This window comes from Geospiza fortis, unplaced genomic scaffold (assembly GCF_000277835.1).
Source record: "Geospiza fortis unplaced genomic scaffold, GeoFor_1.0 scaffold88, whole genome shotgun sequence".
Taxonomy (NCBI): Eukaryota; Metazoa; Chordata; class Aves; order Passeriformes; family Thraupidae; genus Geospiza; species Geospiza fortis.
In genome coordinates this window covers 1476208-1502786 of record NW_005054434.1, presented here as the reverse complement: position 1 = coordinate 1502786, position 26579 = coordinate 1476208, and the positions used below count along the sequence as shown (strand labels likewise).

At 38.6% G+C, this 26579-nt stretch overlaps 1 protein-coding gene across 1 annotated transcript; it reads right to left on the bottom strand.

The window, feature by feature from the left end:
- Positions 1-341: 341 nt before the first annotated feature.
- WDR26 (WD repeat domain 26) lies at positions 342-26373 on the bottom strand. The gene is made up of 13 exons (XM_014309483.2): positions 26276-26373; positions 26103-26159; positions 19536-19672; positions 18858-18955; positions 17887-18043; positions 13164-13302; positions 9576-9716; positions 8133-8252; positions 7240-7385; positions 6677-6755; positions 5987-6116; positions 2904-3089; positions 342-1483 (listed from the first exon to the last, which is right to left on the bottom strand). The coding sequence occupies exons 1-13, from the start codon at positions 26354-26356 to the stop codon at positions 1458-1460; spliced, it is 1497 nt and encodes a 498-aa protein (XP_014164958.1). The 5' UTR covers positions 26357-26373; the 3' UTR covers positions 342-1457.
- Positions 26374-26579: the final 206 nt, after the last annotated feature.

The following is a 26579-nucleotide window of genomic DNA, read 5'->3' as shown; positions in this document are numbered from 1 at the left end:
GCCCTTCCCTGCTCCTTCTTTACTTTGCAGCAGTACCAACACTACCTTTCCACCCAAGGTGGCAAAAGGGAATCCAGTGCCATCCCATAATGGATTTGTGTGTAGTGCAGAAGCACAGAGATGCCAGGCCATCTGTTTATGTCAAAAAGAATAAATATTTAAACTATAAATGTTTGCTTTCTCTTAATATGGGACATTAGTGGAACTATTCCTAGATGTGTCAAGATGTTCACAGCACCAGCTTGCAACAAGGTCTGGGAGAGGCATTTAAATCTGCAAACTTAAAAGTATATTCTCAACAATGAAATCTGTCCACCCCTGTTCATCAAATAAAGAAAAAATTTCCATCATAATACAAGTGTTTAATTATGATTTGTATGTAAATTACTTATACAAAGTGTTGACTTTGTGAAGAAAGGACTCTTTCAACACATTCTTCCCTCAAAGTGTAGTCTACCTTTTACACCAGCATTGTTGCATATATTTCTGTAATTAAAAAAACCAAAAGACCTCTTCTTGTTTCAGCTTTTAGACTGGTGGTGCAGTCTGAATGCCTTTTTTCCTAGCTAATACAGCTTAACTGTTAAGATGGACAGTGAATTCCTCCATCTGAAACAAGCTTTACTGCCTACACAAATCTCCTTCCAGCCACTGCTTTTGATTGGGTCTCAGGCCACTCCAGAAAAGCATCAGTGATACCGTGTTTCACGACACTTCTTGCATTGTTTTAATTCCAAATGTATACAAATGAAGTCATTTTAATCCTATAAATAATTTATTTTTAAAAAATTGTGCTGTTAACCCCTTTGCAGGGCAACGAGCTATGTGAAAAGTACAAAACTTTTTGTCAAATGTGATACTGAGAGTGCTTTTGACATAGTTCATTGGTTTATCCTCTCAATTGATAGATATACTGCGCAACGGGCAAGGCTAGAATCCATGAACCAAGCTGCAAAGATCTCAAGCTAAGTAAGGCGGAGAGAGACTTGAGAAACAAGAGAAGGAAATACTTTCCTATCCAATGTATACTCTTCAGACTAAAGCACTCTTTCTATCAAGCCTTCTAAACTGTTAAATAAAGTGTTCCAAACAAGCATTTAAACTTCATTACACAGAAGAGCAACAAGAACAGTAGCCTGCCAGACAAAAAGGCAGGAGGGAAAAATATATATACTGAGTTCAATGGTTAGCCTGAATGTAGCACAGTTCTTCACAACCGATGGGGGGGTAATTTCAACACGGTGTCCAACAAAGTTCTAAAGACGTGCTTCATCTCGACTGGTTACTATGAAGCAAAGGTGGTAAATGTTTGGCCCCAACTGGGCTTCAGAAATGGTTCTTTTTTCATGACGAGCATGTCTGTCCAGCTATCAATCATGTTTGTTTGCACCAAATCCCAAGCCATTTAAAATACGACTAATTAAGTTAAACTGAAGTCGTCTGCTCCAAATTCGCCATCAACTATCCATGCTACTGCATTCCTCTGAGCAAAAACAAAAACATAGAGAGAGAGAAAGAAATCACAGCTTGAAGATCTTAGCAACAGTTCATATTTCTATCATAAGGTAATTAATACAATCTATTTACATAAATTTTAACTGAACATGCACTAGTTAATGGATCTTGTACTGTAGCTAAATTCCATGCTTAAAAATTACTTATTTTAGATAAAATCATTCGTAACAATCTAGAAATTATTTTAGCATGTTAGGTGTGGGTACTCAAAAAGCATCTTCCAAAAAGACGTAACACACATTTACATACAAGTTCATGGGGAGTGTGCTAAGGACAGAGCTGTCTTGTCACTACCCATTTAGGATTCCTAAGTGGTTAAGTATTCTGTGCACCTACACCTCTTGTGAAAGCACTGCTGTGAGAAATCCATTTGTGGTTGGTTTGGTTTTGATGGCACTTACTGGTTCATTTTCTGGAGGAACTAAGAAAGAGTGAGCAAGCAGCTCACTGGAGAAAACCAAACAACAAAGCCATGAGTAAAACCAGTTGGAGGACAGGCTCTGACTCCTTATGGGGGCACTCCAGGTCTTACAGATTAGCCAGGCTGGTCCACCTAGTCCAAGACTAGAAGCACATGTATCAAAGCACTGGAGCAGGGAGAAGAGGTAATTCTTCCTCCTAACAACCTTCCAACTTTCAGCCATTTTTACCTAAGGGACATTCTGAACTAGAGGCGTTTACTTATCTACCAGCACTTAATGGATTTCTCTTTGATTACTTTGCCCAGGTTCCCCTTGGTGTCACATCCATGAGGTTCTGTGGCAATAGGATATACATGTATCATTTCAATGTCTCCTCTAAATTCTTACTGCAAGGTTGAATACGTAATGACAGAAGCATATAAAGTGTACAACAACTCCCCAGCAGTCACCTCCTTAACAATCTGGGGGAGGCAAGAAAGGCTGGGAACACCTGGGTGCATTTTGGCAGCAAAAAAATGAGCATTCTCTCTCTTTCCCCTGGACACATGTGGTTACTGATGGTTAGTAAAGATACAATTTTGTACAGGTTCCCTAGGGTAAAACTTTACACTCTGTCTAAATTCTGTTTAAATTCCTTTTGTAACCATTCCAATACCATTACTCAATTTGCAGTGTGGTTAGAATGCACTGTTTAAATTTTAATAACATTGTATATTACTAAACCTAAGCATTGAAAGCAAGGTTTTTATGGATAAATAAGTTAATATAGCCTGCATAAATAAGTTAACATAATTCTAGGCTCTTAGTGACACCACAGTTTTCTACAGGGCCATGTCAGAACAATGTTGGAAATACCGGCTGTACACAAAACGAGTAACTCGGATAAAAACCACTGATCACACACTAGAAAAAACCAAACAAAGCAGTGACTAATTTTTCAGTAAGGCCTTTTTTCTTTTTATTTACCTTCAATATCCTGGTTGTCTACGAAAGGCGCTGGTCCCCATATCCTGACGGTGCCGTCGTCGGAGGCGCTGGCCATCATGGCCGGGAGCTGGGGGTTCCAGCTGACGCAGTTCACCGTGCGCGTGTGGCCCGTCAGCTCGGCGATGGGCAGCTCGCTGCGCTTGTGCCAGATGTACACCTTGTGATCTGAGCCAAACACAGGGACAGCAGCCTGAGCAGCACTGCTCTGCACACACCCTCACACCTGCTCTCATTAAAACTCCAGTCTCTGGTGTGGAACGGCACTAACAAAATTTTGCTTTTAAAAGTGATCAAAAGAACGCAGGTGTCACGGACATGTTTTATGAAAAATCCTTTCCTTAAGATTTTTTCTCCTGAGAAGCCCAGAGGCCTCAGAAACAAAATGTAAACAATGGTTAATCTGCTGCTGTGGAATGCAATAGGTGATTAGTCTCATGTGGTTGTTTCTAATTAATAGCCAATCATAGTGCAGCTGTCTCAGACTCTCTGGTCAGTCACAAGATTTTATTATCATTGCATTCCTTTCAAGCCTTCTGATGAAATCCTTTTTTCTATTCTTTTAGTATAGTTTTAATATAATATATATAATAAAATAATAAATCAGCCTTCTGAAACAGAGTCAGATCCTCATCTCTTCCCTCATCCTGAGACCCCTGCAAACACCACCACACGCAGGCAAAGCCCTTCCATTAACACCTGCAACTCTACCACACTTGGTGTTTGAAGCAAAATGTTTGACTGTAATGCAAATAAGTCAATACAAGGGTAAAAAGAGAAACTAAACTACTCTACAACTCCATACCTGTAATTAAAATCTTATTCAAAAGGAAGACTTGCACATTTTTTTTCTCCCCCTCAAATAATTGTATTTGCAAATTAGTAAATGCATTATAAAGTCACGAGTACTAAGAATATTTATAACCACCTCCTGTTGATGAGTACCAGATAAGATCACAGCTCTATAGTTTATGAAAAACATCTTAATACTAAAAACCTGTAACACTCCAGAGAAAGTGCAAACAGAGCAAATGAGGGAGTGCTAAAGCTTAATGGCTCAAACTGTGAGCTATTGCTATCTTTGACAACCAATTACTGTGTGGTATTTAAAGACATCAATTTGTACATATTGAAGTAGATGCAAATAAACCCTGCACATCCTATTTTGTGATAGGAAGCTTTTAATTACCTCTAGCAACTTGATAGAAATAGACTAGGGGACTGGTTAGACACTCTACTGCACTGTTTAGAGAAGAGTCATTCTTTATAACCAACCATATTTAAGAATAAATGGGGGTGGGGAGAAGGAGGGGGGGTTTTCCCAGCTTTAGACCAGCAGGCTGTAAGAAGTCTGTGGGTTTACCTGTCTAGGATTGTCTGTGGAATATTCCAAACAGAGTTACACAAACTGGACAAATGTGTATTGCTAGTATTACACAAAAGCCTAGTATTGGGCTCTAGAAACCAAATGAAATTATTTTGATCTATCTGAAAGGTTTTCACATAGATGCCACTGAAGGCTCAGCAAACAAACCAATCTTCCTCTATTCCTCCTCCCAGCCCCTTATAAAACAAACTTGCTCTCTGACCTTCCTGCTAGAGAAGCCTCAAGGCTTTTTCCTACGTGGTAACTCCCCTGTCCTGTGCTGAACCAGCTCATTTGAGGTACCACCTTCACATGTTCTTGTGCTGATGCAAATGTCCTGGCTGTGCTTCCATTCCACTTAGGATTTCAAGGGGACTGCGCATCCATGCCATTCACCAAACAACACAATTCACACACTAGACACACAAGCTTCTGCTCTGTCAGGTAACCAAAGCCTAAAGACAAACCAGTGCTTTGGTCTGGAAAAAACAAGACAGCTACCTCAAGGCAGCAGTCAATTCCCCTCTGAGAGAGACCTCTATTTTCTTACTTTGGATGCAATTGCCAGGAAAACCCCTACCTAACCTGACAAGATGTTTTAAGAGGTTATGACAATGTGATCAACTACTTTAAGGTGACAGTTTCAGACAGTTCAAACCTAAGAACCCATCAGTTCCTTACTGCCAGTTTCAACTACAGTGGTTTTTAAACAATCAAAGTCAATAAACTGGGAGACAAAAATGACTGGTACACTGTAGTATCTACACCTGCACACAGTTATGGCTAAATCCTGAACTTTCAGGCACTCAGGTCTCACACAAAGAAGCTTGTCCAGTCATGGAAAAAAGGTTCACACTGGATTGGAGGACTGGAGGTGCTGTCCTTCAGTCATATTCCACTGGATATAGTCAGAGAGGGAAACTTGATTTTATTTTAGATATATTTCATATTTTCCAAAAACAGAGTAAGAAATGCCTTGGCCAACCTTGTTTCCTAAGAACTGTGAGTTACACAGTAGTCACAGTAATTTGTTTACATATTACAAGTGTAATTTTTGGCCCTGCATAAGCTTGAATTCAAAGTGACCTCCATGGCAGGTGATGGCACTACACCAATGACAAAACCAAACCAATTCAACACATAAGCTTTTAACAATTTCTACTCTTGCCACAGACAGCTGAATAGAAACATACTTCAAAGCCTTCAATCACCAAGAAACTCTACCAGACTACGTCAACAACTGCCTAATTTGAGACTACTCTGTCTGTAATTAAAATGATTCTATGGAAATTAAAATAACCTCACCACACCTGTTATCTTCAACAGGCAAATGAAGCTGTTATTCCCCAGAAGTACATTTTATTCAAACCAGAAGTCTAAATATCACACCACAAAAAAAAAAAATCCTCAAGAACACCCCACCCACTTCTAATTAAAACTGTGCAGATGCTTTTGCTGTAGAGGAGGAACACAAAAGAGTCATTAATGTGTTCTACCTCTGCCATCCTCTCAGAAGATTCTGTCTGCCAGCCCACAATTACTTCTTGAAGTACGCCACAATCCCAGCAAGCCTCAAATTTATTTCATGAGCCACTTGGTTTGCTTTTATAATGTTGTTGTTAGCAACTGTCATCTATAAGATGAAGGTATAGGAAGGATACAGTGTTCCAGTTTTCTGCACAAAGGAGAATGGTGTTACCTTCACTGCCACTCGCAATGAAATCTTCATTATGACCTCCAAAACACGAGTGAATTGTGTAAAATCCTTGTGTAACACCTTGATACTTTCTCACTAAAACTCTGTCTTGTAAGTCCCATAAGTGAACTCCCTGGAAATAAGAAATTTAAAGAATGTTATTTTATCATTAAGTATTATTAATAGCATTCTTCTGAACAATGAAAAAGAATTAGCCACGGAAGTGCACTACTTTAGAGCCAACTTTGATACTGTTAGTGGGTGAAAAAAGTAAAGATGAATCAAATTATTAAACTAAACTTCCACTGTAGGTCCCTTCTACTCTGAAAGCTTTATTTTTACCCAAGATTTCAAAAGCAGAAATAGAATAAATAAAATCAGTGTAATGTGCCACAGTTCTTGCTGTACTGGCTTCTCAATGCAACAGCCAGATAATAACATTTAATTGTACATATTTCCCAATATGAAACTCTTAACTATAAATCAGTCAAAAAAAAAATCAGGTCTCAAGAATAGGATTGCCTTCTTGTCAGAGAATTAATTCCATGCTGTATTTATGAATATTAAAGCCTTCATATTACACAATATACAACTAGTTAATCTCAAACATTCCAACTCACATCAAAATATTTAAAAACAGGTAGCAGCTGCAAGCAGATTTATTTCCATTTCCTTTCAACATGCCCAACTCACCTGAGTTGCTACATTTAACAAAGCTAAACGGCCATTTTTTGAAATAGTAAACGACATAATAGGGTGATCCTCTTGTACTCTGAAATGATAACACATGAGAGTCAAGATAAGCAGATAATAATGCAACATCAAAACAACAGGCATGTCCTGTCTCTGCAGTATGATCAGGGAAAAACAGTTCCAAATCTGAAATAAGGTATGACTCTAGAAACCAGTATAACCAGGTCTGCAATACTTGTTTATAGTTAGGCCAAACAGCAAGACCAAAAAGTACTCCAGACCTCAACTCCTAAATTCAAGGCAGAATCTACTAAAATATGTCAAGAATTGAGAGGACTACAAGTACTCCTGATGACAGAAATGCCAAAACATCCACCAGAAACCTACTTCAGTGCTCAGGAAGTTATTTCTAATATTTGATCAAATGCTGCTTGCTGAAACTTGCTCACTAATTCTTGTCCCATCTTTTAATATTGAGAATATCTAACAACTTATTTCCCATCCTGTCCCCCACAACTGCCACTAGGAAGCAGGAATTCAGAACCAAAGAGAGAGGCAGTTACATGTTCCTGTCTGTGAGATCCTCGAAGTTGTAGCCCCGAATTCGCTGGTGTGTGTCCGACGCTAGAACAGTTTTCCCATCACTCAAGCACCAAAGGCATTGTACTCTCACCCCTTCCCAGGAGTCAAGGAGATTACCATCTAAATCCTGAGCAGAAGGAAAAAAAAAAAAAAACCAAACATTTAACCATTAGTCTCAGGTTTTCGAGGAGCTGTGACACAAAAATGTTTTTCCCTTTCTATTCAGACAATTGCTACAGAAAGCAATCTTACCCTTCACAAGGTAGGACCTAATGAATTAGGAGTTGGTTGTCTTAACCAAGGGCTTTTGTAGGAATCCACCCTGGAGAGCTGAGAATCCCTTCTGTCACTTTCTCATGCCACCTGCACACCATCACTGAGCTGATCTTCACAGTGAGGTCTGCATACTACATTATTAATATTATTATTCTGGGAACCAGTTGAAAAAATAATCAAGAATGTGGTGAAACTGTGGACCACCACACCAAACCAGCTCTAGTCAAGTAATCAGGGTTTCACATCTATTTTCACTAAACAAAGACTGCATGCAAAAACTAAGAAAGATGGAGTCAAAATTCTGTGGAATAAAAACACTTGTAGGCAAAGGTAGTGCTTTTTATGAATGTTTTTTTCTGAAGCAGCTAAGAAAAAAAATTCCAGACCACAAATCCTCCTTGAGGCAGGTCAAAGATGCTCAAACCCTTCAAACTGCTCCATACAGAAGTGCTGCTGAAATATCTGCATTAATGTATTGCTTCTTTGAATTGCAAAGGATCAGAACCTTTAGTGTACACATCTACAAAACCCAAAAAAGCAATGACCAAGCTTTTAATTCTTTGCTTTGCTTTCAAAGGGACAGCTGCAGAGCACTTACACACTGATAGAACTGTCCACGCTGCCCTCCCGTTACAAAACGCTTCCCATCAGGATTCCAGGCCACACTTGTTAAACTGTCTTCATGAGACTGGCTCATCTTTGTCCTCAGCTCCCCAGTCTGGAAAATAAACAAAGGCAGCAGGGCCTTACACCAGAACCATTTTCCAAAAAGGCACTGGTAATTTTATCTGACAAGAATAGTTTGGAGGTGCATACATTTATTAAAAAGCAAGACATACTTATGAATAATGCAATGAAAAGGCAGAACTACTTTAGCATATCCAGGGAATTTGGACTTGATTTGGGACAATTTCTTTTGTCTCTGAAATCAAGAGAGATGGAATAGTTGGTGTGTCAGACAGCTAAAAGATTTTGAGTGGAATGAAATCATAGGAACAAGCCAAGACAGGCAGCTAAAAGATTTTGAGTGGAATGAAAAGAAATCATAGGAACAAGCCAAGAGAGTGACAAGCACTATCAAATGAAAAAAACCCAAAACACTGAAAGAAAGGAAGCAGGGAGAAACTAGAAGAAAAAAGGTGACAAAATATATTTTAGTAAGAAGTTAGGAATATCACAGTAGTTAGAATGTTTTCCTCCTTGAGCTGAAGCTCTCCATGCCAAAATTTAGCTTTCATGCCTATAAAGCCACCGTTTCACAAGACAGAACACCAATGAGTGGCATTGTCAGCAGTGCTGCTCACTGAGCCAATTTAGTCAATTAAACAGAAGAAAAGTGTTCCAAGGGTGAAGAAAGGCAACGTTTTTGTTTTAGGAAACTACATTAGTTCAGAGTCCAAGGCAGCACAAGGAAGTCTATACAGCTCTCAACCAAGGCAAGGGAAGCTTTTATATCAACTCAAGTGCCCATAAAATTCAACAGCAGAAAGTGATTTTCAAATTCATGGAGGGAATGGCAAAATGCCCAAGTGCCTGATGGAAAACTGAAGTTCTGAAATCGTAAATTGAAGCCTCTTTCACTGACATCACTGGGAGGGTTACATGAAGCAGAACAGTTTGCATCTTTTACTTTTCCTACTTGTAAAAATCATCAATGAGCAACTGCTTCCCTTCAGTGATACTTCTGCCGTCTGCTTCTCTTGATTCATTTGCTGTCCTTCTCTTCAGGAGCTCTCTGACATCCTATGCATTTATGCCATCCCTTCTCAGAATGGATAGTAACCACCCACACAAGAATTGCTGCACAGTCCCAGACACTTAGACTTGAACTCCAATTTCAGTTCTGTCCAAAGTGCAAAGAGCATTTGCAAGCTGCCATAATTATTTTTTCAAACTGAGAGGAGGGCAGCGAGATCAGCATCTCTTCTTTACACTCCCACCTTGGCACAAGCCTGCAGCGATTCCTTCTTTCAGGAAGGAATTTAGATATTGAAACAAAATCAGCACAGAGTTTTCTTTTTCACTCTTAGCCACCACTTACTTGTACATTCCAGAGCCAAAGCTCAGAACAATCATCTGGGCCACAGGCAACAAGGTAGTTGTCATCTGGACTCCAGGCAATGTAGGAGACGCCGTACGCGTGACCCTCTAACGTCTTAAGGAGTTTTAGCTGGTGAGTGTCCTGGAACAAGAGAGGTGTTCTTGAGACACTGCAAATCAACTCCCACCACATTTCACACTTCCACAGCATCCATCTACAGCATGAGAGTTTTAACAGTTTACAGGGCCAGAAAATGAAAGCGCCTAACTTCAACCTTCAAAACAAGAACGCTCACAGGTGTTTTTGTTCCAATGTTCTGTGATTCTGAACATAAAACTCAAGAAATACCACTGAGTACAAAGTTTGACATTACATTATACTTGCCTTAGTACAGAAGATTTCTGTAGAGTCAAGTTTTTCTACATCTACTGGAATATGAAAGTACTATCATCTGTATTTCACAGGATTAAGTTGCTTTCTTAAAAGTAAAGACATGTTGGAAACCTGTTCTGGTTAAATAGAGAACTAAAACCTCCACAGCTGCTGACAAGGGAAAACCTTCAAGTGCCAATATTTTTATAAACTTGCATGCATCTTGTGTGCGCTGCTCAAGGAAGGAGATTTACAGAAAGATATTTTTAAAATCTTCCTTGAGAGGTGTTCTTATTTCAGAAGCATTGCCTACAGCAAGCTGCTTTCTGCCAGATTTAGTGAATGAAGCATACTTGGCACATGCAGCATCTTGTATCATCTCTATATTACAACTGTTTTACTGCTGCCTCGTCAGAGGAACTTGACTTTTCAAGAAGCTTGTAAAAATAAATAGTACAGCTAGATACTGTGAAACAACCACACACTGGCTTCCTAAATACAGAAACATGCTTCAGTACAGTATTAGCACTGATTCTTGGGAACAGCAGATACACAAGTAGAACAGAGCTTGCTAAAACACTGACAATAATTATTTTGAAGCCTCTTGGAAAGGGCAATCAAATTGTCCTCCCTCTACCCACCCTCCCCTGTTTTTTTCCATGCATGGCAGATGCTTATATCTCCACATTTTTTTTCAAAAAGCATGACTAATTTGAAAATCTAGCTTGATTTCTCTAATTGTCCCTTCTCTCTTTTTTTTTCAGTATTAATCAACAGAGCACTTCTTGATTCTGAAGAGAAAGGCCAGAGGCAGAGTGACACACAGGATTGTTTCCTGAGATCAGCTGTGAGGGATTTGGTGACTCTCAGCCAGCCTGCAGCACTGGGGGTTCTGCTGGCTAGAAAAAGTAAATTCCTCAAAAGAAAGTGAGCTAAAAATAATCTCCAGAGTGCAGAGAAAGAGGGGCAAATGAATGGACCTCCTCAAGACCCCTTTTCCATTCTAATCATTATTCCGGGACTGCATTAGACACTGCTGTGTCCGTAGCTGAAGCGATTTTCAAGGAAATTGAGTCATATCTGACATCATCTCACATTCTGGAGCTTGTCTAGAACAGACACTTTTTTTTTACAACAGGATTAAAGTAGCCTGTCACTTCAGCATATTTGAAACTCATGAGGAACAAGATACATAAAATATTCCTCTTCTAATGATAGCACTCTGGGGCTGTTACTATCTTCCATACTGCTCTCATACTTCCCCCCAAATACCATAAAGCTGCTATACCATGCTCTAAAACAGCAGGCAGTGGTATTTCAGGCAAACATCCCCAAATGTAGTCAACCTGCCTCCCACCCACCACCAAAAGAAATCTCAGCACTTCTATCCCTTACATACAGCTTCCCAAATTTCGGTCGTGTATGACAAGCAACTATTCAGGCATCAACTCAAGTCTGCAGTAGCTGAGCTCCTTGGCTGAAACACCAAAAACCTGTCAACAGTTTTCAGAAATTGCAGAAGGGATTTTTTTAAGGAGCCTGTTAAAGGAGAACTCTTAACAAAGATGCATGTGAGACAAGGTGATGCACAGTGCGCTCATCCTTTGTGCTCCACAGAGGTTCTGCCACACTTCCTGACAGTCAAACAATGCAGCCCACACAAACCTAGTCAACTCAAGACACTATTTAATGCTGCTGAGCCTCCCTTAGAGCTTTGAAATTAGCACATGGAAACGACAACAGAAACATAGGTTAAGACAGTCTAGACATGGCTGGGTCTTAGAAAAGAGTAAGAAATTCAAGGTATGAAAGTAAGGAAACACATTAGAGCAGTGTACTTACATTTCAAGAGGGGCAATGAAGAAAGAAAAGGAGAAATGAAGGATTCTTACACATGTTAAGTGTGTGTGGAAAAATCAAACGCTGTTCATTTAAAACAGGGCTCTCCCACCACTTGCCCAGACATTGCTGGACGTTTGTTTCCACGTAGTTTATGCAAACATATTAGAATAATTCTGTATGCCTACAGCCTTGAAAATCACATTAAATTTATGGGTCAAAAGACCTTGTCAACTGCTACAGGAAATGTGAGAAGCATGCCCTGGCAAATATGAATCGCTTGATGTGGCATAATGCTATTTAAGTATCCACCTGCTTGAAAGCATTGCAATTTTTTTAAAGCACCCAAAAAGGAGACAAACCAATAAAACTCTACAAAACCACTTTCCCACTAACTATTTTTAAGAGATTTTCATTCTTTGGCAACCTTTGGTCAAAAGGCTTAGTCTAAACAATCACAAAACATTTATGTGCTTTTACTAAGCAGCTATTAGCTAACAATTCACTTTAAGATGTACTAATCAACATGTTTAGTATTAAAACCCATCAATATAGAAGGAAGATGTGCATCTTAAGTCAACTGACAAGTTAAACAATGACAGCAAAAAATGTCTGATCCTTAATTCACCTAAATTACTCTGTTAAAAAATACAAAACTAAAACAAAACCAACAAACAAATCACAGATAATTTCCAAACTAAATAACAGAAGTCAGCTTTGCTGCTATGCAGCTCTTGGCCCAAAGTAAGACACAAACCACAGCAGTCTTATGCCTGAAAAACCCATGGTGCCTGCTGTTAGTTCTAGGGCTACATAACATTTATGCACATGGAATGGGGTTTTCAAGTCCTCCCATCATTTTAACAGGAAAAACGACTCAGATTATATGGCTTCCTAACCTGAAGTGAAAGAAAAGAAACTCAGATTCAAACCCCACTGAATACCAGTATGGAACTGCAGAAACTTTTCATTTTCCACCTCACATACCAGCCTGCAGCAGTGTGGTTAAAAAACCATAAGGATCTTATTTCTGATAGAGTTTCACAAGCATTAGCAACTTCAAATGCTGTGTGTGTATGTTCAAGTTTATTCCCATTCTTCCATTATTACGAAATATATGGACATACTTTCATAATCACTTCTACAAGTCAAAACAGGTTTAGAGTCACCAATCAACTACTTTATTTATGTACCAATAGATACGTGTAGGAAAGATGTATGAAATATCCTACTGCTATGAGATTTACAAGACTTAAATCCCAGGAAATGGGATGTAACAGGGCTACAGTACATGTCAGCCTGTCCTACAAAAATCACACCATCCTAGCAGGAGAAAGCTGAAAGGGCAAGACAAGTTCATTCCATTTTCACACTTACTGGATCAACCTGCCATATAATGACAGTTGTGTCCTTAGATCCTGTTGCTAATTTCGTGCCGTCGTTGGAGAATTTACAGAACCACACTTCGTTACAGTGCTCCGTTAGGATCTGCTGGGTATAGCAGGGGAACTGTTTCCTGGGAAAACAAAGGGATAAAGTCACACATTTGAAAAAAAAATCTTACTGCTTTCTTGTAAGTCAAGCTATTAAAAAAAAACAGTCAAACAAACACCTTATTTAAGTGCAAGGCCAGACAACTTAGAAACCCCCTCTATTAACAGCTGCCTCAGTAAGTACAGAATGAAGTGTCTTGCCTGGCAACAAGCTCACACCATTAAGTCATCATAATTAACCATAAGAACATAGAACTGTTCTTATTTCACCTACATAATTTGTTATTCTTTCATGTAACTTGGAATTAAACTGACCTCATCAGGAGTGCAACAGTTTATTACAAATCATTTTCTACTGTATAGAAAATACTATAGCATAGGTCTCTTTGAACCACAGATGCAATGTTTTCACTCATGAGGTTTTTCTAGGTATCTAACTCACTTAGCTATATCTTGCTAAGAAATTATTCTTACATAGAACCTTCTTTTCCTGAATGTGACCTTGCAATAAACTACATGTTTCTTTGCCTTTGTTTTGTCATTTTTCACCTTTGCAGAGTACCACATACAATATCTAAGCATAACTAGCTAGATACCATTGAGCTTTCAGCTTGAACAGTTCTCCCTCACAAAATTTAAACTATTTCATAAAATGCTGAGTTTATCAAACAAAATATTATACTATAAACTACTGAAGAAGATTCAAACGTTCCTCTAGAGCCAATATTTAATATTCTAGTTACACACTAAAACAAAGCTAACAGTCAAATTATTAAGTTAGGTGAGAACTGGAGACAATTTTTATTTGATTTAAATCTTGCCTACAAGCTCTCAAATAAGGATTTCAGAGCTAAGATAAAATAAATATAGGCTTTTACAGCAGATGTCTTTATTTTGAAATAATACTGCAAGAGGTACAAGTTCATTGCTCAGATGCACTAGAAGAATCTAACCACAGACACACTTTCTTCAGCTGCAGAGATGCTGAAGTGGTTTAGTCTTAGGCTGAGTTTTTACAGCACCCAGTGCAAGGGGGCAACACAACTCTGATGGGACACAGTGACACTAAGGGAATGATGGTGCCCTTGAATGTACAGTTGTATTTAACACTGCAGATAAAACTGGCTCAAAAAAACCAATCAAAAAACAACAAAAACACATCACAATCCACCCACCAAAAGCTAAACAGCCCCCCCAATTAATTTAGACAGAAAACTTACTTCCTTCACATTAATATTTACAAATACAGTTTGGCAGCAGCCAGGCTGACAGACACCTAACAAACTACCTCTTCCCTGGAGCTGGAAAAAGTTCTGCTTCACACAGTGTCTGCACCCTCTCAGTGCATTTTCTTTTATTAGAAGAGGCTTCCTAGTCTGTGCTTCAAGGCTATCAAGGAGCATTGAACAACCACACAGTCTCATTTCCACTCTTATGGTAGAGAAAGATAAAATGTACATATATATGTATCTATATATCTATATTTGGCTTCCTTGGGTATGTCTATACTTACTTGTTTACAGAGAAACACAAGTGTGTTCTGCTTCAGCTTTCAGCTGACCAGGAACTGCCTGGCTGCCCCTGGAAGAACACTGAACCCAAGGTAAAAAAAGCCCCACCCATAAAAGAAGACTTTGCTTCCCTTCAAGTCTAGAGAGAAGCAGGCAAGTCCTCACACAGAGATGTGCACCTACAGGAGCAGTGTTTCATTATTATTTAGCCATATTGTTATAAATTAATGGTTTTGCTCTGAACAGCAACTTGCCCTAGGAGGTGAGGCTGCATCCCTAATTCACACAAAGTACAAGGGGCATGCTGTGTCCCTGGAAAGTCTTTTCAGCACATTTCATTTCAAAATAATACTCTGTGGAACAACAGCTCTTCCATCTTAAAGCTTAAGAAAAGCAGCCAAGGTTTTGCAGACATGAAAAGCAAGCAGGATAATGCTGGAGCACACCATTTTCATAGTAAGATACTTTTAGTTCCTAAAAGGGGTGACACAGCTATTAGGGCTGCTGCAGACACATCCCAATACTGAATTATGTTGCTCACAACTCAGCTGGATCATTGTGCTTCCACAAAAAGTCCTCTTCACCTAACTAGTGAAACAGAACTCAGCAAGTTTGACTTCACAGATAGCAAAGCCACATTAAATAACCTGGCTGTGGAAGGAAATAGCAGCAGTCTTGAAACAAGAAACCAGGAACCAGTTGTCTTAACAGCTTCTGGTTTTGGTAATTAGATATTACTGAAGCTCAAAGGTTTTTCTTGATCTTTTTTGAAGTGTTTCATTACAAATTGCTCTGTTCAGCACAAAACACCTGAATTATGTCATTCACTTACTGAGATAAAGCACCTAATAAAGTTTACTGTTGTTATATCTACACAAGTTCAAAACTATAGAAAAAAAACACTAAATAGCTACCTTTTTGTTCCCTGTACATACAATGAAAGATTTATTCCTCAGCAAAGAAAACAAAAAAGGCAAATGAACAAAAAACCCCAACACACCCAACTAGGCTGAAGGTTCTCAAAACCAAAAATCATCATTCCCAAGAACATCAACTGTCTGCTATCAAAATCTCTGCTATCAAAATCTCTGGCACAATAACATGAAATCCTTCACCTTCACTCCCAGTAGTGCTTCATTTATATCTCCCACTCTTACCAAGTGAGTTTTAGAGTTAAAAATCATTTTGCCTGTCAGTGCAATTTAAGCATGCTTAACCAAAATATTGCCATAAGTCCAAAAGGGATTAGTTCCAACTAAAAAAAGGGAAACTTATCAGTGTTCCATCAATTAAATAACACAGGACTTGAACTGTCTAAGCTTTTAGACTACTGTTACTCCTGTCACCTTCATCAAAATTTGGCTTCCACTGCCTAACTGACCCCACTATGCCCAAGAATGGCAGCAGTACAGCACACTACAAACTGGAGCCAGACCCCTGCAACAGGCAGCTACAGTAGGATGAGGACAGAAGGGAAGCCATGCTTTTAAGTGGATTTTTGGGTACCTTTTTGGTTGGGGTTCTTGTTATTACAGTAGCCATGAGTATCTACGTATATAAACAGCAAATATGCAAATTTAGGAAGTACTACTTTAGCCAAAAAAAAAGAACCAACAAAACAAAAAACCCAAACTTCTATGTCAGCAAATAGATTCAGGTGGGGGAAATTCAAACTCAAGTTTGTTGCATATAGTGCCTTTTCTATCTGGCTCTCTGTAGCCTGGCTTCAGTAAATCAAGCTCTTCACAGTGAACTGGAATGCTCCTTGGGATTTGATTAGTAATATCAAATCTGTTGCACAACTGCCAATACTACTCATGGACTTGTGTAAAGGTTAAATCTCTTCTAGGTAGTCTGATTTTAAGACTCACTTCTGAAGGAGGGAAGCCACAATACCAGTACATGATCATTTCCAATAGCTCTTAAAATGGGCAACATTCAAATGTCTGCACACACACCTACAACTGCTGAAACAATGCAATGCAGCCAAATTGCCAGCTAAAAGACTACTTGAATATATGAAGTGCCAAAGACAGTAATTTTCTAACCTTAAGATGGCTACAGCAAAGTACTGTGGAAGTCTGCATCTTTAAAAACCGACTCAAAGTAACCCAAGAATACAAGCCAAAGCAGCTGAGTTCAGAAAATTTCTATAATCAAGTTTATCAGTTCTTAATTAACTTCCTCAGAGGAACTAACCTTAACTGGAAACTATTCCCCTGAAAGCCCAAGTGTTAGCCTGTTACATGGACAAATATATAAGGATATCCCATACAGCCCTTATTCCCTTAATCCACCATGCACAGCACAGCAGTTTTCCATAAAAGCTACACTGAGTTTTAGGTCCTTAGCCAAGTTTTGCTGGATGAGGAAAAACTGCTCAAGTCAGCCATTTGTTAAAAACAAACACCTTCCGGTTCCATGTCTATTAAGAGTATTGCATTTTGAAGGTTCAGAAGCAGCCACCATTTTGTCACCAAAAAAAAAGTTATCCAGACAGTCTGAAGAGCCAATACAAAGGTATAAGAGACACTCAATTCTTACTACCTTACAAATCTGAGAAAATAGTTCTTTTTACTATTCATGTTATATATTATATAACTCAGAAAACTCCACTGTACATTTCTCCTCTGTCTTAACCTTTGTGTCTAAAAGCACCTGTGTCCACCCAAAGTTACAGCTGAAAGTTGAGTTCATACAACCATGCTTCAGCAGGCTTTCTGTATCCTTGAAGACAGAGTCTGGGTAAGCAACACACCACTGAATCTCCAGTGGAAAAACAGCAATCCTGTGTTGATGAATAAATAGACTGGAAACAAGTGGCTATGGATTAGCATAGCAGTATCTTCTTTTTACACCAATCTGATTAAAATTTTTAACCTTCAGTCTGATCCCATTACCCCACATCCAGCTACCAAAATCTCCTCTACACACCTCCTTTACTCCCCACCTCCACCGCTCATTTAGCAAGAATTCCTTTTTCCCAGCAAAATCCTGTTAAACCAGCTCAGAACAGTCCTCACATTTCTGACCATCAGATTATTTTAAAAGACCAAGAAAAGACTGCCCATCTCAGGAGTCAGGAAGGTTCCTTACCTACTACAAACGTGATCTATTAGCAGCGAGACAGAGTCGAGGTTGCTGTCGAGTTTGGTGTTGTGATATAGGCACCGGTCCCGTTGGAGTTCCACAGCCTGGCGCAGCAGGTTCTGTAAACGCCTCGGAGGAAGCATCACTGATGGGGGCAGGTAGGCTTCAGAGGAATTAGGAAGAAAAAATAAACAAATGAAGAAAAAAAAAGACTTCTCAAATGCAAGTTACAAGTAAGAGCATACTTTGATTTGAATGGTTTTGGAAGAGACCTTAGTAAATAATAGCACGTAGCTTGTTGAATTTGAATGTACAGCTCTACACCTGGAATTAGAAGCATGAACTTCTGGGAAGCAGAGCTGTATGCAAGGTATTTGTTGTTGTAGAGTGCATTGTCCCAGGCAACAAGCACCATTTACACAAGCTAACTCAAAATTCAGTATTTCACAAAATCTATAATGTTGCATAACAACACCATCAGCTGGGTTCCTTTAAGGAATTCTCTATCAGCATTATGAAAATAATAAAGAATGGGTTTTATAACTTTGGTCCAGAGTACTACAACAGCCACAAGAGAGAGGAGAAACCATAACCCAGAGCAAAGTATGAGACCACTATCACCCAGCACCAGTATCACTACAGGTGATAGGCCACACTTAGCTTCCACCACTCACTGTGGCAGGCATTTATAACACACACACCCCCCCCTCCCTAAACCACACATTTAATCACCAAGGTATATCACTACTGCATGCAGCAGAGCTAAGAAGTAACAATTCTTATTACAATTTATCAGAGACAGCAAAAGCTAAAGTACAGAAGACCAAAGGGTAAACGCACCTAAAGGTATCCCCATGAACCAAGAAATACAAAAATCCAACCAACCAACCAACAAACACAGTCAGTTCCCTGGGATGTGTAAGTTATACTGGATTTAACAGAGATGAGAAGAAATTCTAAACACTAGAACATCTTACTCTGGAGTTTGTCCAAAAGTTTAGATCTGGAAGCTGTTCCTTTCCCTTCCCACTCTGCTTTTGCACGCAAGTCTTCTGCATGGCTACACATCAGGTACCTGTTTCAAAAGGGCACATACACCAACAGACCAAGTCTTTTTGGAATCATTCTTTTCACTTTTAAGCATGATACAGATCATAACATTTTTAATGAACTGGGAACAGGTAAGTTGAGCTTGAGACCAACAGGGAAAAAGGCAGGGAACTATTTCACACAAACACATGTCTTCTGAACAAATGTCTGCAAACTGCCCATACAAAAAGAAAACAAAGCACAAGCAATTTTAGGATGGTAGAATTGTCTTATTTTCATCTAAGAACAAACCAGATTATACTCAATTAAATTTTAAGGTAACTGGCTAATAATTCTCAAGATCAGAAAACCATACATATGTTTTAATTTGGGTTCTAGTAGTTATTAGAGTAAAACACCATCAGGTTGTTTTCAAGCATCTGAAACAAAATACTGTCTACTGAACAGCATTCTTTACTCAGCATTTTATCACATCTCAGTACAGCCTATTATCCACCAGGATAGTAGCTTTAATACAGCTTGAGTCTTCACAACATCAGCTATCAAAAGCTACAGAATTCCTTAAAAAACATCTCAGCAAGAGCTCTCAAAGTGCAAACACTTACCCACTGAGGACATGAATGCGTTCTGTGTTATATTTCAGAGGCGTCAGTTCACAGCGTAGAACCTGAAGTGCCTCCAGGACCTTGCCATCCTCCAGGTATTCCAGGTACTTCTGCTGCAGCAGCAAAAACTTCATCCTCTGACATGACAGAAAGCAGCAGTCAGGGGAAAAAGGTTGACTGAAGTTTCAGAAAACGTTTGAGCCTAAACAGAACAGTAGAAACCATTCTACTATGCCCTTCAGAAAGACAGCTCTAAGTAATGTTTCATTACTCAATTTCTTTTGTTGCTTTTCAACAACATTGCAGCAATTAAGCTATCCATGAATTTCTTCCCTGCCTGATGGGGCTCCAAGTAGTTCCTATCTCATTCCTCAGATCTCCCCTGCAATTGTTCCCATTTTCACCTGCTCTCTCTTTAGTCATCATCTTTCAAACCCTGCATTACTCAGGTTTTCCAGTGAAACATTCTATCAAGAAAAGGGCCCCAAATCAGCTATTCACATATTTAAGACTGCATGACAGCACAGAACACAACAGGGCAACTCATCAAGTTCTCACACTGCTTACATAGGTGTTGACATAAATTGTTTGCATAGCTCCATAACATAAAACAGTAACAAACTGACACTGCCTGAGGTTTTGGTTTTTTGGTTTTTTTTTTTTTTTTGTAGTTCCATGTTTACTTGGACATGTTTCAGGATTACAGAAAAAAACAGTTTCCTATATTTAGGAGTCACTTCAACATTCTGAATTAAGTGCTGTTATTTCATAGTGTTTTTTCACTTTTACAGTTTTGGGTTGTTTTCTTAAAAAAAAAAAAGAAAAAAATCAAGCCTGCTATTCTAACAAATATCTGTGGGTAAAAAAAATAAAAATTAGGCATTAAGTTACTATATTAAAATTTCTAATAGTAATTTAGTACAAACACAGTTTGTTGTTTCTGGATGAAATCAAGTATTTTGTGTTTGTACACATTCTTTACTGCTACCAGAAATGACAGGTTTAGTCCACAAAACTCACCAGGTTGAAGAGGAAAATGAGGAAAATGTTCATGCTTAGACAAACTGGTAAGACACAGGCTGGAGATAAAGTGCAACAAACTACATTTGCTTTCCTAATGAACACACCACCAGTTCAATCACCAGTTTCCTTCGCTTTCATCAGACTTCAGGCACCTCACTATTTTCATGCTCATATTTGGTCAATGTTTACTTAGTTTCAAACACACTGCCAGCCTCCTTAAGTAGAGGGATAATCAGGAAGTTTAAGATGTTCCTGTCCTATTAAAGCTCACATGAAAGTTTAAGGCTCACTTGATGTTAAATTCAAAGTTAAATCATTAAGCATTTCCATTTCCAGAGACACTCAGCTCTTCAAAAGAATGAAGTTTCCACATACAGTGCTATTAACTTACCACACAGCTTTGTGAAGCATAAAACATGACACAGTAAAGATGATTTATGTTCAAACTTGTCTGTAGTGCTCTGCTGTCCTGTATCTGACAGGCAAACCTGTATTGCACTCCCAATCCAGCTCTTTAGTTTATTTGAATTTGGAATTATTAGACCATTACTGTACAGTTCTTCAAGGTGAGACAACTTTTTTCGATGTTCTGACATGTGAAAAACCAAATGAAAGATATCCCAATTACTTACAAGCCCAGAGCTTGGCTCCATGCAGCAGGCCAGCAGACCCCACGCTGTTTGCTTATATACCAGCAGCAGGAGGGATAAGAACTTCCTCCACCAGCTGTGCACATGCTCTCCAGGATACATGGAAATGCCCAGGTAGCAGACACACACTATATTTCACTGCTTTTGGTCACCTCACACTGATGATCACCACCAGATAAAAAACAGGCTGATATTTATTTGTAATGAAAATTGTAATCCCTCCCTATCTTCCTTCTCCATCCACTTCACATAATATGTAATTTATATTTCCATTAAATGTGATAACCTACCTTTTCTCCCTCCTTACTTTCAGGACTTCGAACATTAATTTCATTTTATTAGAGGAAAAAGTAAAAAGAGCAGAAAAACCCTGTAATATGGGTTTTACAACATCAGTCCCAGCAATTCCATGAAAGCATTACAGGAATACCACACAGAATGCTGTGGCCAAAGAGGTGTAATTTCGACTTCTAGCCTAGAAAGTATGGCTTAAAAAAAAAAAGAGGCCATCAGTGCCATGTGTGACTTAGGCATATTAGGAATATAAAGGCCCCCAGAAAAACAAGTATTATACATTTCATGCAGCAATCTAGTGTTCCCATAATGGAGAATTAGAAGAAGAGATAAGCAACTTGAAATAGTAACTTATCAACAGCAGAGGGCAGGGACTAAAGTCTTGATGGGGAAATTAAATTGAATTACTAAGCTATTTTGATAACTGCTCCAAACTTGCCCTACAGCATACTCAAACAATGGCATGAATTTCCTTGAGGCAAGAGTCACACTCCAGTAATATTACACTGCAGGTTATTTTTTAACATTGAGACACTGTCTCCTTATTTCTGTGCAATTACAGACTTTGCTGGCAAATAAATTTCTGTCAACTCCTTTACACCCTCCTAATAGTACTTCTAATTTCTCCCAACACCACCTTCTACAAAACCCAAGACCATTTTGGGTACACCATCTCTTTTAGAAACAACCTCTTCTAGAAGGAATGAGAACTGTTTAAAATATAGCAAAAGCACAAACTCTGCTGATTAAGAAGCTTATTCTTTCTCCATTTGTTTTTTAGGTGCCTTACAAAGAAGGGAAATCAAAATGACCATTATGAAAATCATACCAAAGTAACACAAGTGCCTGGGATTTGTTATCATCTCAGTGTTTGCAAAGGAAATTCAACATCATTACACTCATGACTGCTGAACAATTTAAAATTCAGACACCACCACTGCTTAGCTTATTGCCAAGATTCCCCACCCTGATGGACTCCTGGAAAAGTCCAATCCAAGTGTCAGCACTGCAGTCTGCCTGGTTTTGTTCAGTTATTATACCTCATCCTGTCTTTCACCTCTACAGAAAGGATGAGGATAAAGTGCATTACTTTGTTGTTTCTACAAGCTATTAAGTGTCAATTGAACTCTGATTACCCTGGGGCAAAACTAAGAGTTAACAGATTTACAGGATTTTGTTTGTTTGTTTCAATGTATGCACTATTAGCATTTTTCTTTCTTCAAACTACAGCCTTGGATTACTAACATGAATGCTTAGTACTGTACTCCTTCTTTGTCCTGTTAGTAGGAAAGCTCCTTCCAGAATCCTAAATTCTAGGAAGTCTGGCAGGTACCATAACTCACCATCACTACATACCCAAAGGTGAAAACCTCAGCAAACAAAGCTGTGAAAGGAACAGGACAAGCATACTGCCACAGGCAAGAAATTGGGCCATTCTGATCAGTAACTGGAAGCAGCAGTGAATCTTCAGAAGTTTAATGAGCAAAATGCAAAATAAGCTAATTTTATGTCTAGATTTTGGGGTTATTTTCAACCTGCATATCTTAACAAGCTCCACAAGAGTTTTACTAATGTACTAGGAGTCCAAAATAAGTAAACATTGCTGAAACAACTGCTCTTTGAAATTAAATAGGTAACTAAAATACATGGTGAAATTATCAGCAGATGTTTCAAAACAAACTCAACACAGTAGCTATCTACTTACAGCCTGCAGAACTAAGACCTCAGTTTTCTTCATCCTGTAGTCTTTTACGGTGATAGTTTTGTAAAACACTGATGAAAGCACTTAAAAACAATGCAAAACTTAAATGCCCTGATATGTAAAGGGCAGAAAACATTGTGCTCTACAGAATTCAGCAAGGAATTTAATGAGGCTTCAACCACACCACGTCCTACCACACAGGGAGTAATTAACTCCAGTAGGGAACTGCCCTTAATGCTGGTAGCAAGAGGGACACCATGCAGGCAGGTGGAGCACTTTACTCAAATGATAATATTTAACTCACTTTTAGATTGTATTGCCTGCTGCAGGCTGTATACCTCTGGAATAAGTAAAGAGAACAATCTGAAGGTATTTTCTAGATGACTGTAGAGGAATAATCCCAAAGTTTCTGCCTAGGTGCAATTAAGTACCCAAAACAGATGCCATCACATGCTTGAGCAGCCCCAAAGTAAGCAAAATCTCAGGCTGGCTTGAAGTTGGTATTTTCTAACTGTTGCTGAAGGAAAAACATCATGCTTAATTCAATTATAAAGTTTTCCTACAGATTTTCTAAGACAGCTGTATCTGATACGCTGGAAAAGCAAACATGACTAATCACATACTGTACAGCACTCAGCTGTGTTAACACAAATAGAAACAGCAAACTGTCCTGTGTGCTGCCACACCCTCCTCCCCCCAATACCAACACACTGCATCAAAGCTTTAAAAATTGACATCAGCTCCTTCATATTTAGTGTTTTCACCCATAGAACTTAAAGCACTTTGCAGAAATCACGAAATTAAACACAAGTAGGATTTTTTTAATACATATGCATCTCCCTTCACTGACCAGACATTTCAAGAGCAACTATGTATCCTGGTTATTTTGTCCATATTAACTGTAAGGAAAAAAAAACCAAAACAAACCCACCCAAACCACAAACCAAAAACAAACCACAGAACACACACCCTACTTAGTTAAATACTCCCTGTGTCATCTAAATTTTTAGGCAGCCATTCTTCTTGTATGCACACATTTTTAAAACATCTAGTCACATAGTGTGAGTCACAAGTCAGGAAACTCAAAATCCAATTTTCTATTTTTAAAGAGCTACCTGCAGCAGCACCTTGTTTGGACTTTTCCTGATCAAGACATTTATCACCTTCATTAGCTCTGACTTTTCTGCAGTGGGGAATACCTAAAGAGCATAAAGCATCCCTCCTTACCTGTCATGACCTTTCTCTAACTTCCCAGCACTAATACCCACCCAGAACCTCAACCATGTGCACAAAAGCTGGACAGGGAGGGAGGAGGAAACTCCATGCACACAAGCTCAACTTATCCTTGCAAATAATGCTGTCTTACACATGCAAGACATTCAAAACTGTTACCTGTTTTAAATTATTATCAAGTTAATATAAAGGAGATCAACTTTAAAAAGAAAACAGTTAATATTGGTTCAGGTAAAGTTCAGTTTAAACAAAGTGTTTTTACTGCACCAAGCTTTATGGAACCAGTTAAGATATCAATATTAGAGAATGCTTTTGTAGCCCTTCAGAACAACAGAAGGAAAACATTATTTTTTCTCAAACTGAGGTCTCCAAAGACTACAATGTTGAAATGCAATTAAATCTCTTGCAAAACATTTGATACTACAGACAAACTTTGTAACTTCAGAAGTCAAAAACATGAGAAAATTTGTTTCAAATGACCATTGATATTCCAATATAGCAGTTCCATACTTGCAGGCTACACAAACTGTTCGAAAGCTGCATGCAATATTCTCAACTCCTTCAGGTCTTTGACAAAAGAGAAAGTGAACTACTGGTCGGTCTAATTAAGAGGTGCTAAGCTTTGACCCAACTAATAGAACCAAATGTAAACTTCTGTCAAGTACCCTCTGATGTTTTGTTAAACATCTGTTTTTCCTACTTCATTTCCTGTTCTCTCTTTCTCTCCCTCCCCCACCAGACAGGAAATTGTCTTGACAACAAATGAATCAGCTAGAAGTGGAACTAAGCAGCCATCAGCTGATTCCTCATTGTTTACAGTCACAGACACTTCAAAAAGCCTTGATACAGTTTGCTTCCCAAGTGACCATAGCTGTTGTAACTTCATCTCATTAAAATAAACGTTTTACAACAAGAGAACAAGCTCTTTGAAGAGCCAAGTGATGATTTATATCTTGAGATCCAAAAATCAAAACAAGAAACACTTTACTCAGAGCAACTGAAATCATAACAACACATATTGTAGTGTCAAGTCACAGGATCCACCAACCTTCTATTTCTAGGTTTATCTTTTTTTTTAAAAAAAGCCACCCAAAGAGAAAAAGCTCTAAATAAAATCCCAAACAGCAATACAAATGCATTTGCTCTTTAAAAGCCATCTGGAAAAGCAACAGTATTGTTCATGGTCTATAGCAGCCTCTATATTCTTGTAATGCGCTACTACAATGCCAACTCCACATTAGTATCAGTGCATTTTATTTCTAAACTTCTCTTCCCTCAAGAAAACCTAACTCCTATAAACACAGAGATTGTGAGAAGTATTTCAAGGTTGAAATTAGTATTCAACATAGGCAGTTTCTACAGAAACTGACCTATTTTAGGACTGTGACAGGATTTATATTTTATCAGTTAGGAACATTTAATAGAGTTTTAACATTCAGTACACCAAATCTCAGCCTCAATACTTCAGGGCTGCCTATCTCACATTCTACAACAGAATTAAAAAAAGTTCAGATTAGTATGACGTTTGAGATAGCATGCAAGCAGCTTAAAGTAAACAAAAAAGAGAAAACAAGAACTATGGACAACCAACTCCATAGTGAAAGATTACACCACTACAATTAGTCCAACTACACAGCTCTGAAAGAGTTCAAGTGTGCCTCTTACCACAATTGCATGCGGAGAATGCACTAAGGCCTTAAGTTCATTCAGGTCGTTCTCAGCCTGCAGAAATCGGCATAAGAGAAAAAAAAATATATGAGGAGGATGAATTTTGAATTCTCTCATAGATACTATAAATTTCAACAGTGGTTAATACAGTCCTATAAGCCCTACGTTACCTTATCCCATTCTCCTTCCATGACATGATTGCGGAATTTGGTAGCTGAAGGATGTTCTAAACGACATCCTGACTCTTGCATGAGGAGATCAACAGTCTGGCTGCAGGAGAGATACAGTGTAAAAAAACCCGACCAGTTTCACCCTCACAAATACACCGCCTGCTATGATAACAGTTTACCATAAAGTAACTTTAATTAAACAAGAAAATGATGACCAGATTCAGATGCTTGTTCAAGAAGGTGATCTCAGTTGCCTGAGACATATAAAAAGCTACCTCTACCTAAAGCAAGTTGTCAAGGAGCT

What these genes read in the sequence shown, in the direction of transcription:
- WDR26 (XM_014309483.2), bottom strand. Translation starts at nt 26,356, where the DNA reads ATGCAAGAGTCAGGATGTCGTTTAGAACATCCTTCAGCTACCAAATTC. An exon ending in TTTGGCTCTGGAATGTACAA is followed by an intron (nt 8,253 to 9,575) that starts GTAAGTGGTGGC and finishes TTTATTTTCCAG; the next exon opens with ACTGGGGAGCTGAGGACAAA. An exon ending in GATCTCACAGACAGGAACAT is followed by an intron (nt 6,756 to 7,239) that starts GTAACTGCCTCT and finishes TTATCATTTCAG; the next exon opens with AGTACAAGAGGATCACCCTA.